Source organism: Haliaeetus albicilla, chromosome 2 (assembly GCF_947461875.1).
Source record: "Haliaeetus albicilla chromosome 2, bHalAlb1.1, whole genome shotgun sequence".
NCBI lineage: Eukaryota > Metazoa > Chordata > Aves > Accipitriformes > Accipitridae > Haliaeetus > Haliaeetus albicilla.
The window spans coordinates 17096986-17113120 of record NC_091484.1 but is presented as its reverse complement, the minus strand read 5'-3'; the positions used below and the strand labels follow the sequence as shown (position 1 = coordinate 17113120).

The following is a 16135-nucleotide window of genomic DNA, read 5'->3' as shown; positions in this document are numbered from 1 at the left end:
TCTCATGCCCAGCCAGGGCACCTGACCCAAACTGGCCAACAGTGTATTCCATACCATGTGACGTCCCATCTAGTTTAGGAACTGGGAAGCGGGGGGCAGGGATTCGCCGCTCGGGGACTGGCTGGGTGTCGGTCGGCGGGTGGTGAGCAATTGCCCTGCGCATCATTTGTACATTCCAATCCTTTTATTACTACTGTTGTCATTTTATTAGTGTTATCATTATCATTATTAGTTTCTTCTTTTCTGTTCTATTAAATCGTTCTTATCTCAACCCAGGAGTTTTACTTCTTTTCCTGATTTTCTCCCCCATCCCACTGGATGGGGGGGAGTGAGTGAGTGGCTGCGTGGTGCTTAGTTGCTGGCTGGGGTTAAACCACGACACCCATGTTCTGCACCGCTGGGACTTGCATGCCAAAATCGATTTTACCCTGCGGTGCTTGTAGGTGCTAAGTGCTGCCCCGTGTTCCTCAAACTCTCCAGAACATAGTGTAGTTGCCAAAATTCAAACATTGAGCAATGAAACTACTGCTCACCACAACTGCATAATTTTTATTTTGACAGTGTAAAGATGATGGTGGAAACAGGAAAATGATCCTTACAGAACCTGCTGCAGTCCCCAGGCTCAGCAGAACGGGTAGTAGCTATGTTGTCACTGTTGCGTAGCTCCTGCTGGTGCTTCGTGTATCACTCACAATCCAGTTTGTGATTTGCCTGTGGTCACTGAAGGTTTAAGTAACATGTTGTTATGCTACGTATTTTGGACATTTACATTATCAGCTTCCTATCCTTTTGGAGTTTGCCCCAGAATTCCTAAACTGAGATGAGCTGGTCTGCTCAGCTAAGTCTTTTGAGACTCTTGGGAGCAAGGTATCTCACATTGTGGTTGTAATTCTTTTTTAACAACTCTTAAGCTGCTGCAGTGAAAACATGAATGCACTTTTAAGGTCCTTCATAAATACAGACAAATACCAAGACCAATGTCTCTTCTAAATCAGAGTAATCAAACAAACCATTGAGAGGATCCGTGTTGTTCCCAATACATTTTAATCATATTGTTGCTTGTGCTTTTCACTGCTGGTAGAATGTCACTGGAATCTTCTGCTTCCTCTTCAAAAATGAATAACTTAACTTCTCCTTATGATTTTGGTGCCAGCCTGACTTGAAAGACAGTAACATAGGCATCAGTTAAGGTTCTGATACGGTGCAGGGGTTTGAGAGGCTGCTCATTCCCTTCCCCTTGGACAACTTCTTTTTGTGTCTCTGGCAGACTCAACAGCACCCCTGTGTTGTGGCTTTGATCAAGATAGTATGCAGCTGTTGTTGGGTCTCCCAGCTCACCAGTTGCCACTGCCACCTTCTGTAGTGTCTCTGGCTGTTCCCTTCCTCATGTATCAGGAGGCTGTAGTTGCAGGTACCAGATGGTGTTTGGTAACTGCTGCTGACAAGGAGAGGTTGGTTGGTTTTCCTTACACATCCAGCTTCTGCTGAATCCTTCCAAATGCTAATTCTGGCTAAACTAAGGAGTGGGTGAAGTGCTGTATTTTGCACAAATTCTGGACTTGTCTTCACAGGGCACAGATGGCACGTGAGGTCTGTTCAGTACTTGGGATCTCTTCTCTAACCTTTAGTTTGGGGAGGGATTAGTAACTGTGTGTTACTGCTTTGTTTCCGAGAGCAAAACATGAGTGCAGCTTTACAAACTACAGTGATTGTTTCCAGGAGAGAAAGAGGCACAGTGTGCAAGAGAAATTCTTCTGTTTTCTCTGTGACAGCCAATGCATTCAGGCTAACAGGATCTTCATCAAGCTTATATCTGTACAACTGTGGTAATTAGTCTTGTTCTCCTTCAGTCCTGCTATCCTGTTAGAAGAGTATGGTCCAGTTCTTGGGGTTGCCTTCCTTGCTTGACACTTTCATTTTGTCAGGTGCAGTGCAAGTTTACTTCCCCGTTGGTTGCTTTCCTCTATGGTACATTGACTGTATTACTGTTTTCAGGTATGCCTAATTTTAGCATTTACTTGCAGTACATAAGCTATTACTTAAGGTCTTATTTCATCACACCCATTCTGAATGTTTTTTTTTCCCCTCCTTGTCCTTAGTCATTTTTATGTTACCCCAATGCCTGAATTCACTGGAGCTTGTATCTGATTCCCTTTTCAGGGTATGCACCTGTTTTCACATTTCCCCTCTGTCAGTATGTCACATACTTCTCCCTCCTACTTCTTATATTGTAGAGATATTAGTTTATCTCTCTACCTTTTCTTACCTCTCTTGTTAATTCTCAGTTTCCTTGCAGGACTCCTTTCTTGTATGTCAGACTGGCACCACCACCTCTCTCCCTTCCCTTGGGTTCCTTCACGTTCAACTAACCCATTCACAACCATCGGTGTCAGTTCTGCCTGGTCTCCATCCCTGGCATGCTGCTTCACTGATTCAATGGCCATGTGCTGCTTTTATTCAACATGCTCATCCAGCAACCTCCTGTTGCAAAGGTCTGCAGTGGAAGCTCAGGATCTGTCCTCTTGTCTGCTTGCTTCAAACCCACCCTTGCATGTTGAAATGTCTTCATGACTTTGCTTCTTTCAATTCCAGATCTGTCTTTTCTTCTTCAATTTCTTTATTTCTTTATCTGAACACTTGCTTTCCCATCCTAAATCCCAGTTGCATATTTACTATCATCAGCACTTTCCTCTGCTAGTATCCTTGTGTCTCATCTTTTTTCTCTGTCTGACGTAGACATCACCCATATGTCTTCCGAAAACCACTCAAGGATCATTTCTCTGGCTTGTTGCTCACTATGGCATTTCATATCCCGTCTCTGCTAGTGGGTTTTTTTGCTTTAATAGCCTGTAGTATGTACTAGGGGAGTGGGTTGGCCACTGCCCGTGCTAGCAGCCTGGATCAGCTTCTGCAAGCAGCTCTGTGCCACTTAATTGTCAAACTCCTTCAAAGACCAATCTTAAATTCTGCTGCAGACACACTGTCTTCATGTTTACAATGCACATACTACAGTGCCTTGTAGCCTGGCTAGGTAAGTGGGTTACAAATGTTTGTATTTTCTTGTTAGAACTCAGTTTATTTTACTTCATTTTCTGACTTCTCTGGCCCATTTTATCCGTTTATAAAACTGGCAGCTCTATGAAGCCCTTATTTTTGACTGCTTTTGCTAACAACTCCCACAGTAGAATAAATGATAATGATCAGGAAGTGCAAATGCAATACATTCAATAATTCCAATGCTTACTTTCATGCTTGCTTGCTTCTTTGATTTCTTTTACTACTTTCGTATAAGCAAAGGCATATGATACTTTTGTACAAGTCTAGGCAAACTGATGTGTTTTTCTGTTTTCTATTCTGGTTTGGGAATTTCTGTAGATTTCTATTCCCTTGTCTGTCCTTGGTTGTTACATCTTTCTTTTCTGTTTCTGGTCATACACAGCACTTGCTGTATCTTTATTGATATTAGCTAGTTAATTATCATTACAATTCTGTAAGAACTTGAATGTTGTTGTTTCCATATTCAGAGGGCAGGAAATAATGCAAAAGGTTAAAAGATGTGACCAAAATACCAGCCTATCTGATCTTGGAGATCTCCATTTGTTGCTAGCAAAACATACATCATGTTGATTTTCAAGTTAGTCAGGTGGCCTTGTGGCAAGAAGAATGACTGCACATAAAAAGGGAGATTCAGCAGGTGGTATGGATATCATGGATGGAAGATGGTATCAATACAATCTGGGTATATATGAACTGAGCAACACTGATCTGAATTGGTTTTCAGATGGCTTGGGCATGGATTCCGTAATTCCAAATATCTTTGGTAGGTAACAGAAGGCTGGCAGGCCTGTGAATGACCAGTGGTTTTAGGGGGTGTCACCTGAACTATATAGTCATTTGTGTTGTCCATGCTAAAAGTGCTAGCAATTCCTTCTATTTGTAGATGCTGTTTGAAGACTTCAGTTTTTTAAAAGTGAGGAAATGGCAGAGGCCCTGTAATTGATGGAAGTCCATGGCTAAAGCCCCAGAGGACAGTGCTATGTACCAAGAAGCTTGAAAATAATGTGTCTCATTGAGAGCATCCTAAATTTGCCTTTTTGTATTTCCTATTTTATTATGTACTTGAAAGAGGGAAGATGGCCCATATGTAGGTTTAATCTGTGTTATTCAGGAAACAGTGTGTAAGGAAATTTTTGGCTTCTTAAAATCCTTGCCCATGCTTTTAGGATCATCTGGAAGTTTATTTATTCACAGCAGCATCAAGTCAGAATGAAATACAGAAGAAAGATGGAAAACTTACAGTATCTTACCATGCAGCTTTTTCATGGTTCACTTTCCTCCTTTGCCTTTTACTTGAGGGCAGAGCTAGGGTAGAGAAATAATTTTTGTTCGCTTCTGAAAGGTTACAGTAATAAAGAAACTCTTGTTAACATCAGAGTATATGGCAGGCAGGAGTTTTCACAGTCTGGCATTGTTTATTTTACCAGCAATTTGGAACCTTCTGCACTCTTAAAATATTGGCAAGAAAATATTTAACTGTTAACTATTCTGTGGCATGAGTGTGTTTGAAGCCCTGGGGAGGAGGAGTGCTTGGGGAAATAGGGTTTTTCTCAGCTTATGATTGAAACCAGAAGGTGCAGAATACTGGTAGAAGGTGAAAGCAATGTGACTTCAAATTAGAATTTTACCCAAACGTGGAACTGATGGGAGAATGTCAAACAGGTCATGTATGAACGGGGCCGTGCTAGGAAATAGTGGGAAGTCTGATGGAGCAAATGCAAATAAGCCAGTCTGCTAGGCACTACAAAAATGAATTTGGAAGTGAGATAGTGAGTATTCGCATTTGTCCTGGCCTCAATCACTAGATAAAGGTTGTAGCAGTACTAGGTGTTAGCATGAAGGATTAGGCTTGTTAATTGCTTACTAATTGTATGAACTCTAGCAATTGTCATTCCTTTTTGAAAGGAAATAAATTTCTTTTTGAGAGGAGATGTGGCTTGCTTTTTTGGAGAGGATGTGGGTGACTTGCTGTTCCTATCCAATAGAAACTTGTTCTAGTCCCAAATTCTTGGAGAAAGAATGTTCTTTTAAATTATATTTTCCCCTAGGGAAGAATGATCTATTTGGTATGAGCAGGATCATTCTTGCTCTTGCTTCTACACAAAATGTAGCCTCTTCCCATGAGGTTACTAAAAGCTATAGTAAAGGTAGCAATTTTTTTTTTAATTGCACTAGCTTATTTTAGGTGAAGTTCCTATCAAGTCAGCAAAGTGACCTGATGACTGGTATCCAGGATCATCTAATGAACTGTGGCTGTCTTGCTGCAAGTCAGGGCAGGAAGAGATACACAGACAGAAGAGATACCAGTCAGTATCTGTAAAGATCAGCAAAAAATGAACAAAAATGAACATACTCAGAAGTCATTCATCTAATGTTGGATGAAGATCCAGTGTACTATTTCTAGCAATGACCAGAGATATTTGGGAAAAAGTATAAGAAACAGAACTGTGTATCAGTATTTCTTCTGGTATATTCTCTCAGCATTCACTAACAAGTGATATGCATGGAGACCATCATATTTAGTATCTACTAACAGAAATCCTCTATGAATGTGCAGTCCCTTTTTTACCTCTTTCGTATTTTTTGCTCTTTAATGTCCTGTGGCAATGACTTCTGCCACTTAATTGTGTCACATGATAAAGTACTTTTATTTTATTTGTAAAGTATCATTTGGTCATCAGCTTCTTTTCTACATCTTTTTTTATGAGAAGCGGTGAACAGTAATTCCTTGTTTACCTGCTCAATACCATTCATGATTTTACCTCTCTATGATCTTCCTCCTCATTTCTTCCTGAATATAGCTAGTGTTTCCTTATATATCTAATCCCCTTGGTCTTTTCTGAGTGTTTTCTATTTCTTTTAGATCTGTTCTGAGATGAAAAGGTAATAAATGTGTGCAGCATTTTATATGTGGGCACACTATGGATTTATGACAGAATAGGGTTCCTTTTTTGTTCTATATTCCTTTCATAATAATTCCTAAAATTTATTTGTCTTTTTCTTCACTACTGAATTGTCAAACTGAATTTTTTGGAGATTTCTCCACAAAATCTCTTTAAGATCCATTTCCAGAATTGTAGCTGCTAAATGTTTGCATATTGTTACATAAACTTTTTGATAGTTTTTTTTAACACCTACTGCTAGTACCTTTATCACCACTGAATATTACTGGTCACAATTATCTGTGATTGTTATTTTCATTTATTATTGTGTTTTCTACTAATTTAGACTTAACTGGTTCTGCTGAAATACTTTTCAAAATAGATGCCACCTTTCACAGCTCTGCAGCCCTATTAAATGCTATCTAATACATTTCATTTAGTTTAGTACTTTATGATCCCAGGGATTTTGTTGCTCATGACTTTTATTAAGTTATCTTAAGTCTTTTCTATGGGCAGATCATATCACATGGAATATGATGGATTCTCAGAATCCTGAGTGCCATGAGAAGGTGAGGGAGGGAGCAATGCCTATTCACTTTCTCATCCAGTGAAAAAAATGGGCCACCAGGTGAAACTAGCAGGAGCCAGTTTCAGAAGAAACAAATAGGAGGTGGTGGTTCTCATCATGGGTGGTGCACCAAGGTACTCATTGCTGAGGCATGTTGTGGATGCAGAAAGTTTACTGGACAAGTTGTTTGACATAGAGACCTTTTGAAGGTTGCTATATAAACAAATATCAAGGGTTGAGAATTGTCCTGAGCAGAAATTGGCTAGGAGAATACTTGGAGGAAGCATATATTAGCTTGTAGTCTTTTTACTTTTCTCAGTGTGTCTGGCTACTGTTGAAGGCAAGATACCATGTTAGGTGGACCCTTGGTCTGATCCAGTACAGTGTTTCGCATGTGTGACTCTTTCTGACAGTTACTGAGGTTTGTCTCAGTAAAGAGGTTGAGTTTTACAGGATCTATGTAAGTGCTCGTGGTTAAGTATCTACCTTAATTCATTTACCCTTACTACTGTCTTCTCCAAGTGCCTCTCTTAGACTTGGTTATGTAACTTCCTTTCAGTTTATTAGACTGAATTCTTGATTCTGGTATGTTCAGAAATAATGTTCATGATGAGTTTTAAGGCTTTTAGCAAGTAGGTTTTTAAAGAGGGATTGCAGGAAAAACCCTGTAAAACTGCTCGCCCTTACAGAGAATTAGCACAACTAGACACAGAGCACAGCAATTTGACCTCTTTTCCCTGATCTTCTTCTTGAGAGGTTGTCAATGAGCTCTGCCAGCCACGTCATACAGAGACAAAGGGGTTCAGAATAAGCCCCCATATATTTAATACAGTTAGGATTGTACTGTGATCTACTATGCATCTTTAACTGTTACTATGGTAGAGCTTCCAAATTAATAGACTGCGAGATAGAAACATACCTCATTTTCTTGATACTAGACAGCTAGGGGTGGCCAGCTGTTTTTGCTGAAATATGTAGATAATGTTGTATAACTTGCTTTTCTATATCTGCTTGAAATAAACATGCTCTAAGGAGTGTTACTGATGATTATGCAGTTGTTATGAAGGTAGTACAGCATGCAAAAGTCTTTTTTCCATTAACATGTTGTTTCTATGGATTAGAAGATTTTGGCAGGAACTGGTCCTGATACAATCAACATGTAGCTTTTGTCTAGGTTAATACAATATTGAAGTAGGTTGCCACTGAACATTGAAGAAGACTTTAAAGACTATTCTCTGAAGTTAATTATCTACTGAGGTGCATTACAAAATTACTTACTTTTAATTAGAAAATTAGAGAATTTGTCAGAAAAGTTAATGTTTTAAAGTATATGGGGACTCACAGCTGTAGGTAATTACAAGCCAGTAGGCTTGTTTGCAGACAAAGTAACAGAGTGGTTAATAAAAGGCTCAGATAATGAAGATTGGAAAAATAATTTTGTGCAATATCTTTGTCATTTTGTAACTATGTGACATTGCCTATTTTGGCCCCTTGCTATAGAGAGATTTTTAATCTGTTTTATTTTTGATCCTAACGACAATCTCAGTCATTTTCAAAATTACTGTCCTACAAGTAATAGTTACATTATTGGAGGAAATAAAAGGGCTGTATGCAGGTTTTCCCATTTAATGTCATATGCATTTATTAAAAGGGCAGCAAACACTTTAAAAGCCCATATATAACTATATGTGGTTATATATTATTTATAACTAAGGTAAACTATATATTATAAGTTATTCTTTCCAAATGCAACTTGAGAGAAGGTGCATAAAAAAGCCTAAATGTTTGAGGAGTGACCTTTTTTATCATGAAAGATTTGTCCTGTATCTCCTTCAGGAACTTCTGCTGATATTGAATGCTCCAGTAATCAAAAGTGGCAATAGGAGTCAACTGATGTTTATGGCAGTGTGGCTAACAGAAGTCCCCAGAGTAGACTCAATCATAACAGAAGTGTACTCATACCTGTGTAAGACATAGATTAATTTTTTCCTGTATCAGCATAAAACACTACTTTGCTATTACAACTTTGACTACTTCAGGAGTGCGCTTATTATGTAGTATGTCAGTGCACCTAGTGTAAACATTACCTTGAGGAGCCTAATCTTAGTTTGAAAAGATGACTATGCTGACACATCTACTATGTACAGGTAGAGGAGCAAATACATTGTACAGAAGAGCCTTTTTATTCTACCAGGAATGGTAGAATGAGAATGAGGGGGTGGAAACTCAAGCCAGAAAATTCAAATATGAAATGAGATACACATGTTCAACTGTGAGGGTGATATGCTTTAGCCAAACACAACTTACTGAGCTTAGTACAGAGGGAACTCAGTGAAATGTAATGGTCTGTGATATGCAGAGGGTCAGGTTCTATGATCTAATGATTTCTTCTAGCTGAAATCTCTTCATAAAAAAATCTAGTTCAACCATAACTTATGGTCTAAAGAGAGGAATTGCTGCATGAAATTCAATGACTAGCGCTTGTACAAGGTGCAGTTAGAAGTGTCCCTTCTGGCTTTATAGTCTATGGGTGGATTAATCTGTTAAAGTAGCTTAAGGGTGCAACACATGCTGGCAAAAGCCGTAACAGAAAGAAACTCCTGTTAAAGTGCTTTCAAATAGTGTAGCCTGTGGACATCACAGTTATGTCTTTGCTAACATTTAGTGTGGTCTGACAGGAACACATTTGTTGAGTGAAACAGTTGATGATCCAGCATCCCTGCTCCATGGGGATGATCTTTACCTTGCACTGGTTCTCAGCTGATCCGATGGGCTGAGTGCCTCTTAGCAGATAGAGTGCATTAGAGCACATTTTCCAGTTTGTGCATGCTGAGACTTCTCTGCAGTGTAAAGCAAAGCATGGTAAGTGGGGATGAGGTGGAGATTCATTACGAAAGAATGCTCTTGATCCAACAAAAGGCATTAATATCGACTAATCCTATAGCAGCTTTCACTTTAAAAACTGTGCCCATACATAAGATATTTTTATACATGTCCAGCATATACAATAAAGCAGTGTGCTCTTACTTTCCTAGAAAATTTGTTAGAATACAAAACCTTAACTGAGACTTGATATTATGAATTGTCTGATACAGCAGTAAGCCTCAGCAGTTGGCTGTTGAATGATGCATGTTGAACTCACTGAAGCCGAAGATAAGGTTTCTTACTGCAATATAATAATGAAAATGCAGTAGTTGTATGCTGTAGTTATCTTGCAGGCAGAATGTGGGATCATGGAGTCTTTCAATGAAAAGTTGTGACATGTAGTAGGAAGATGGGTTAGCTGTACATTTCCTTTTTTTAAGGGTCTTTTAAATGTGAGAGATGTACCAAAAATGCATTCCTTGTCTTGAACTAAGATAGTTCTGTGTGTCAGCTTAGGTGATAGTATCTACATTTATTCTGGTGACAGCTCCGCAATGGGTTGTTCCAAAGAAGGCAAAGGAGCTAAGTCTCTAGAAGAGGTCCAGATGTTACTAATTTTTTTCTTGTTATTAGCAGTTGCTCACTTGGAATTGTCTAGCAGTTTTTCTTCTTAATAACAAACTGTGGAAGAGTCAGCAGAATCATGACCAACCAGATCATGAAACTTGCCAGTGGTAAGAACGTGTACAAGCTTAAAAAGAGGAAGAGTTTCCAACAAATGCTGATTTCGATTTACTCATTTTTCTTGTTTTATAAAGAAGGATTTTTTTCTACAATGTTTGTACTTAACCAGTGCTGGTTGTATGCTTCAGAAACTGCAATATTCCTTTAAATGTAATTTTATCACCTAAGATACTGCTTCATCCCCAATGTCATATTTTATATTTTAAACTGTTTGTCTTTTAAGATGTATTTATTGCCATGTTTGTTTAACTTGGTTATCTCCTTCATCAATCTATTTCTTGCTAACTTAAAGCTGCTGCTCTTTGTTTTTAGTATAGAAAGCTGCTTCCCTAGGGATGTATAGTCCAGGACTTGTCTCTGTAATGGGACTATTTGTTTTCTTTGCCCCTTGCAGTTGCCTGCTGTAACATTTGTAGTATGTGTTAAGTAATCCTTGAGGTAACATTTTTATTATGTCATAAAAAGTGCGTGGCAAATATATAATAACTCATGGAATTTGTTTGTTTAAAATGGAAGGATAATTTATTGAGTGTGTTACATGAGACCTGCTCCCCCTTATTAGAGCTGTAGAAGTGCAGCTTATTTAGAAGTATGTTCTATTGAGAAAAACCACGATCTCTGACATGCATAGAAAGTTTGAGCGTGGTTGGGTAGAAATGACATCATAGTTTATGTACTCAATAAAAATTTAATTAAGTCATTACAGAAGTTGCAGTCATCATTTAACCCTCTGATTTCTTATGTTTAGTTCTTTTTTTAAACATTCAGTAATAACCAGTCTCCAAATCTTGATAGCCTATAAAATATCTGCATGAAATTTAATAGTTTATATTAATGGAAAAATATGAGTAACTGACATAAAAGGAATTTTCCTTGTGTTTGCACTATGTGCATTTCTATAAAAATCAACAGATGAAAAAAGATAGTGGTTTAATGGAAGACTATTTGAACTGGAAATTTGCTAGCATGGCAAAAATTAATTCATATTTTGATAGAAAAGCTGTTGCGTAATTACCAAGGTGAGTACTCTTAAGGATACTAAGACAGTATTTAGGACATGTGGTTCACACAGTCATAAGTGTGATAAGCTGTACATCAAAGACAGCAGTGCTTATTCTGTAGCAGAACTGATGTCCTACCCTATATTCCTGTTTGCAATTTCTTTTTTGTAAAACCCGTCTCCAAGTTGCAGTCTCATACATAAGTGTTCTGCTAGTATGCAGGTATGAAGATAATTATTCTTGTCATTTATACTTAAGTTGTATGCAAGATCTGTAGAAAAATGCTTAGTATCTCTTAGATCTATCATGAGGGCCAATACAAAGAAGAAGCTTTACTAATTGAAGTGTAGCTTAGCCCTCAGGAGAGGAACTGTTCATTAAATAATTTTGTTGATAGAAGTAAAAAGTACAGGCAAAAGGAATAGACAGTTTATATGAGGGAGATGCACACAAGGTATTTCAGCCATTACTCTGGACCTAGCAGTTGATGTCTTTTGGTTCTGTCTTAAGCTCATATGGGGTCAGTTCTGCAAGTCAGTGAGTGGCTTAGGCCAAACCAGCAAATACTTAAGCAACTGTTAAATTTAGTTAAAAGTTGGTGTGGAACTTGGACTGAGTCACACTTACAGCATAGGGGGAAGTAGCTGGATCATCACAAACTCTGAAAGAAATGTAGTCATAGTCAAAAACTAGTAAGTCTGAGCTTCTAGTGCGATGCTGTAGAAACAGAATTCATGTGATTCCTGAATGAGAAAGTCAATATTGACAAGTAATTAAGGAGTAGCAGTAGGGATGGTGCCTGTGTCTTTAGCATTACATTACTTTTACTGTAATAGCAAGTCCGATTCTGGAGTCCACACTTTAGAAAAAAAGTTGAAAAACCTCTGAGTTTCTGAAAGACCTGAGTGAATGAATCAAGGTCTGGAAAACCTGCTTAATAGTTAAAATACAGAGGAGTCTTCATTATCTTAGCCTATGCTGCCACTGAAAGGACAGCCTGGCCTGCACTCTTCCCCAGCTGCATTTTTTCTCCACTCTTGTAGCTATATGTCAGCACTGTTGGGTGGATTTTTCTGCCATTCATATATTCTGAGTAACAGTGACTTTCATTTGTGTACAGAATGAGTGGAACTGTATCTCATGTTGTTTTAAAATGTTTGACTGCACTGACATGGTTACTTACAGCCAAGTCCTAACCTATGTGGGTCAAGGCATTGTTTCTTCTTTGCCTACTCTAAGTGAAACTGATAATATTTTCTCATCACCTCCTCTTTAGAGCCTATACAGATGGTTTTCTGGTTTATTTTTCAGATTAATTCTGTTGTTCTAAAGGAAGATCTGAGAAGTATGGTAGAAAATTTCTATGCAGCTCTATTTGGATATGATGAGGTAAGATGGATTTTTTCAGGGAATGTGCAAGAACAAGTAGACCATCTAATTCATGAACACAGAGTACTCCAGATGGGTAAAGCATTTGCTGTACATATCTTTGGAGAAATGTTACATTATGGAAGCAGGCTTCTTAGTTATTGCAATCATCTTATGCCTTGAATTAAAGTGCTTTTAAGAAAAAAGAAAGCACACAGCATATTGATTTAAACCATGGGACATGGAAGGAGGGAAGTTCTTTGTACTGCTTCACTGTCACTGCTTGACTATCAGTAAATCCTCCCTCTGAATCCCATTGTACTCCTCTATACTTTGAAAGCAAAGAGAGTGTTTATAGGGAGTCTATGTGAAAGGCTATTTATAGGAAGTATTTAATAATATGGGGATGCAAAAGCGCCACTGTGCACAAGTGTCTGCAGGACTTTCAAGAAGAAAATACAACTACATCATCTCTTTTAGCAGTTGTTTTTTTTCTCCAGTGGGTGTTCCTCTTCAGATGCTCTTCTTATTCACATGGTGATACTATTTTTTTTCACGGTGATTTGCATTATTAATATCTTGTAAATGTAACTTCATAGACTTGTGAACAGTGTTATGCATGCAAGTCTTTAGTCTAGTTTTAAGTATAGCCAGGATGTGTCTGCCTATGTCTGTCTTTTTTTTTTTTCTTTTCTCTTTCTGTTGACACTCTTTTTAGAGACAATATGTCTAGTTAAATTAAAAACAAATGTGGACCTTTTTTATTTGTAACTGAATATTTTTAAGTCCTCTCTTGCCTTTGGCAAATGTGTCAGCAGAAGGCAGGAGTTATGAGACTATGGTGATAATACCACGTAATCTAAAAAGACAATAAAAGTGGGAGAGAATTTAGATGAAAAGCACTCATGGATGTGATTCTTATATAAGCCAAATTTAGTATTAGATTTAACTGGAAAAATCTAGATAGTTCTTGATGACGAGTTCTCTCTTTTTCATTTAGAATGAAAAATAGAAAAAGCAAAGCAAAATAGCAAAGTCCTGACTACATTTCTGCAACATTGTATTAAATATACTTTAATTTTTCTTTTCCAAGTGTCATGGGCTTCCCACAATTCTGTGAGGTGTTGCTGTCTTCTCTGTAAGGCCAAAATTTTTATGGTAAAGATTTTGTGACATAGAAATGCAATTATTGGCTCCTACATTAGGAATACCCTGACCCTTTTTTTTTTTTTTTTTTTTTTTTTTTTTTCAAAATTAACTTGCTGGAATATTTGTTACAAGCTGTTCTGTAAATTAATTTAAGACCAGATTTGTTTTTCTGTTCTAGGAAAGAGTGATGTTGATGCCTTTTCATATGTACAGTCCATAGCAGCTGTGGACTTTGAGACAGCTAATATTGTCAGTTGCCAAGTAGAGTAATGTGGTTGTCTTGTGTTCAGACCCCCTTCACATGCAGTTTTTAATCTCCCTTTATACTTCCTTTAGGGAATTTTGTCTGATGATCATGTCCTGGCAGCAGCTCTTTGGAGAAACCTTTTTAATAGGAACTGTGAGGACCCTCGGCATCTGGAATTACTCGTAGAATATGTGCGTAAACAGGTATGTTACAGCTCATAGTGTGACTTCTCTTCATTCTCTTGTTTAGAATATTAAATATTTATTTTTATTGCTTGCATACTATGTAGCTCAGTTCTCATAACTGATTTTTATATTCAGTGATTATTTCTAAGGAGAAAAAGGTAAAAATATAAAAACTGGCTGATATTTATTGTAGTTTGATGAAAAATGGCTGCAGAGAAATTCACGGAACATTGAACGCAATCCTGCTCATCTTTTTCTGGACCTATGCTATGGAGGGGCTTGACAAAATGTGCCAGAATTGGGCTGCAACTTGTTGTAGAATTATAATTGATGTTGCGGAGTTGGGATCCTCTTCATAATGAAACAGCATGCAGAGCTTGAAAGTCCTCTGATGATCTTTGTGGGAAAGAAGTAAAAGGTTTTGTTTTCCAGAATTATTTCTGTTTCAGTTATTACCTGGAGGAAACAATGCCAAGTAGTGTTTGTCCTCTCAACCCTTAGGAGGTTTGTGAACCAGTTTTCTAGGAAATCTTGGTAGGATATAGTCCAGGTAGATACCAAAGGCAGAAAAGGGGTTAGAGAGGTTCTGGAGGAAGAGTGTAGGCTGTTGGACAAGGAACTGAAGACCAGAACCTCCACAACAGCATTCTCTGTAATGTTTCCAATGCTATATTCAAGACCAGATAGAGATTTGGAGAGACAGTATTTCAGTGTGTGTCTGAGAAAATGGTATGGGAAGTAAAGGGCTGAACTTTGTAAGGGACTGAGGATGCTTTTGGAATGCTAGAAGGCTTTTCAGGGGGGTCAGACAATTTAATGCTTAAGGTTGCTGATGCTTAACATCAGTGAGGTTGTAGGAAAGTTTAAAACGGAAGGTTGGCAGGGAGCAAACACATACAAAAAATATGTTATTTGGGACAATTTGCTGCCAAGTGGGGAATTTGTTGCACTTCTATATATTCAAGCAAAGGATAGGACAGAAGCTATCAGCAGTTGAGTAGGGAAACAGTGATCACACAGATAAATGGGGCACATAGGGGAAGAATCAGCACAGCTTCTGTGAAGACAAGTCATTCCTGCAGACAACTCTAAAGTGGTGCACTTCAGAAAAACGGTCCCAGCTTTACATGTATATTGATGAGCTCTAAAGTGTCTGTTACCACACAGGAATGAGTCCTTGAGATTATAATTGTATTATCAAAATGTCGGCTCAGCACTCTAGTGTTTAAAAAAAAAAGAAAAACAAATGCTCAGAACTACCAGGGAAGGAATAGAGAATAAAATAGTGTTGTCATGCCACTTTTTAAATCCATGGTACCCTTGTGATCTTGAAAAATGTGTATGGTTTGGGTTCCAACCATCAAGAAAGATAAAAACTGAACTGAAGAAGGCTCAGAGAAGAGCGGTAAGGATGACATGAAACAACTCCTTTAATAGCAATGAGTGGGATTCCCTGCCTGAAAAACAGCTGAGAAAAGATTATGAGACAGCTCTGAGAAATCTTGAAGGCATATGAAAGGTGAGCAAGGAAAGGCTGCTCATTGATAAAAGAGCATGGGGACATAATGTTGCCACAGGTTGTTTGGGATGCCGCAATTGCACGCGAGTTCCAAAGCCACTGGCAAGGATTATGGAAGAGAAATCTGTCCAGGGCTATTAAATCCACAACAACCACTTCAGGCTCAAAATTCCCGAACTAACAAATTTTGAGAGGGCGGGAAAATAAACAAGGACAATAACATTGTATGCATGCATTGTACTTAACTCCTCCTGGGGAATCTGCTGCTGATGATTGTCAGAAACAGGTTATTGTGCTTAGGTGGCTCTTTGGTCTGACCCTCTGTGGCCATTGGTGTATTCCTTACTCTGTTGAGAAACTCCTTGTGAAATTATCTTTTGTTTCCAGTAAGCATTGTGTACAAGGTCTTTCCCACAATTTCTTGCTGATCCTGTCTTTAACAGTGGCTATTAGTGGATACCAGAGAAGAATATAGTAACAGGGCAAGCATGTGTACTATTTCCCTGGTCAACTCCCCTAGCAATCTGTTCACAGACTTCCTGAGCCAGAG

General features: G+C 38.2%; 1 protein-coding gene across 2 annotated transcripts in view; it reads left to right on the top strand.

Moving 5' to 3' along the window:
• UQCC1 (ubiquinol-cytochrome c reductase complex assembly factor 1) overlaps positions 1-16135 on the top strand; it is a 51728-nt gene that overhangs the window by 33030 nt on the left and 2563 nt on the right. For both annotated transcript variants that reach the window (XM_069807852.1, XM_069807843.1), the window contains 2 exons: positions 12429-12506; positions 13971-14084. In XM_069807852.1, coding sequence (XP_069663953.1) covers positions 12429-12506; positions 13971-14084 — 192 coding nt within the window. The remainder of the gene's footprint in view (positions 1-12428; positions 12507-13970; positions 14085-16135) is intronic.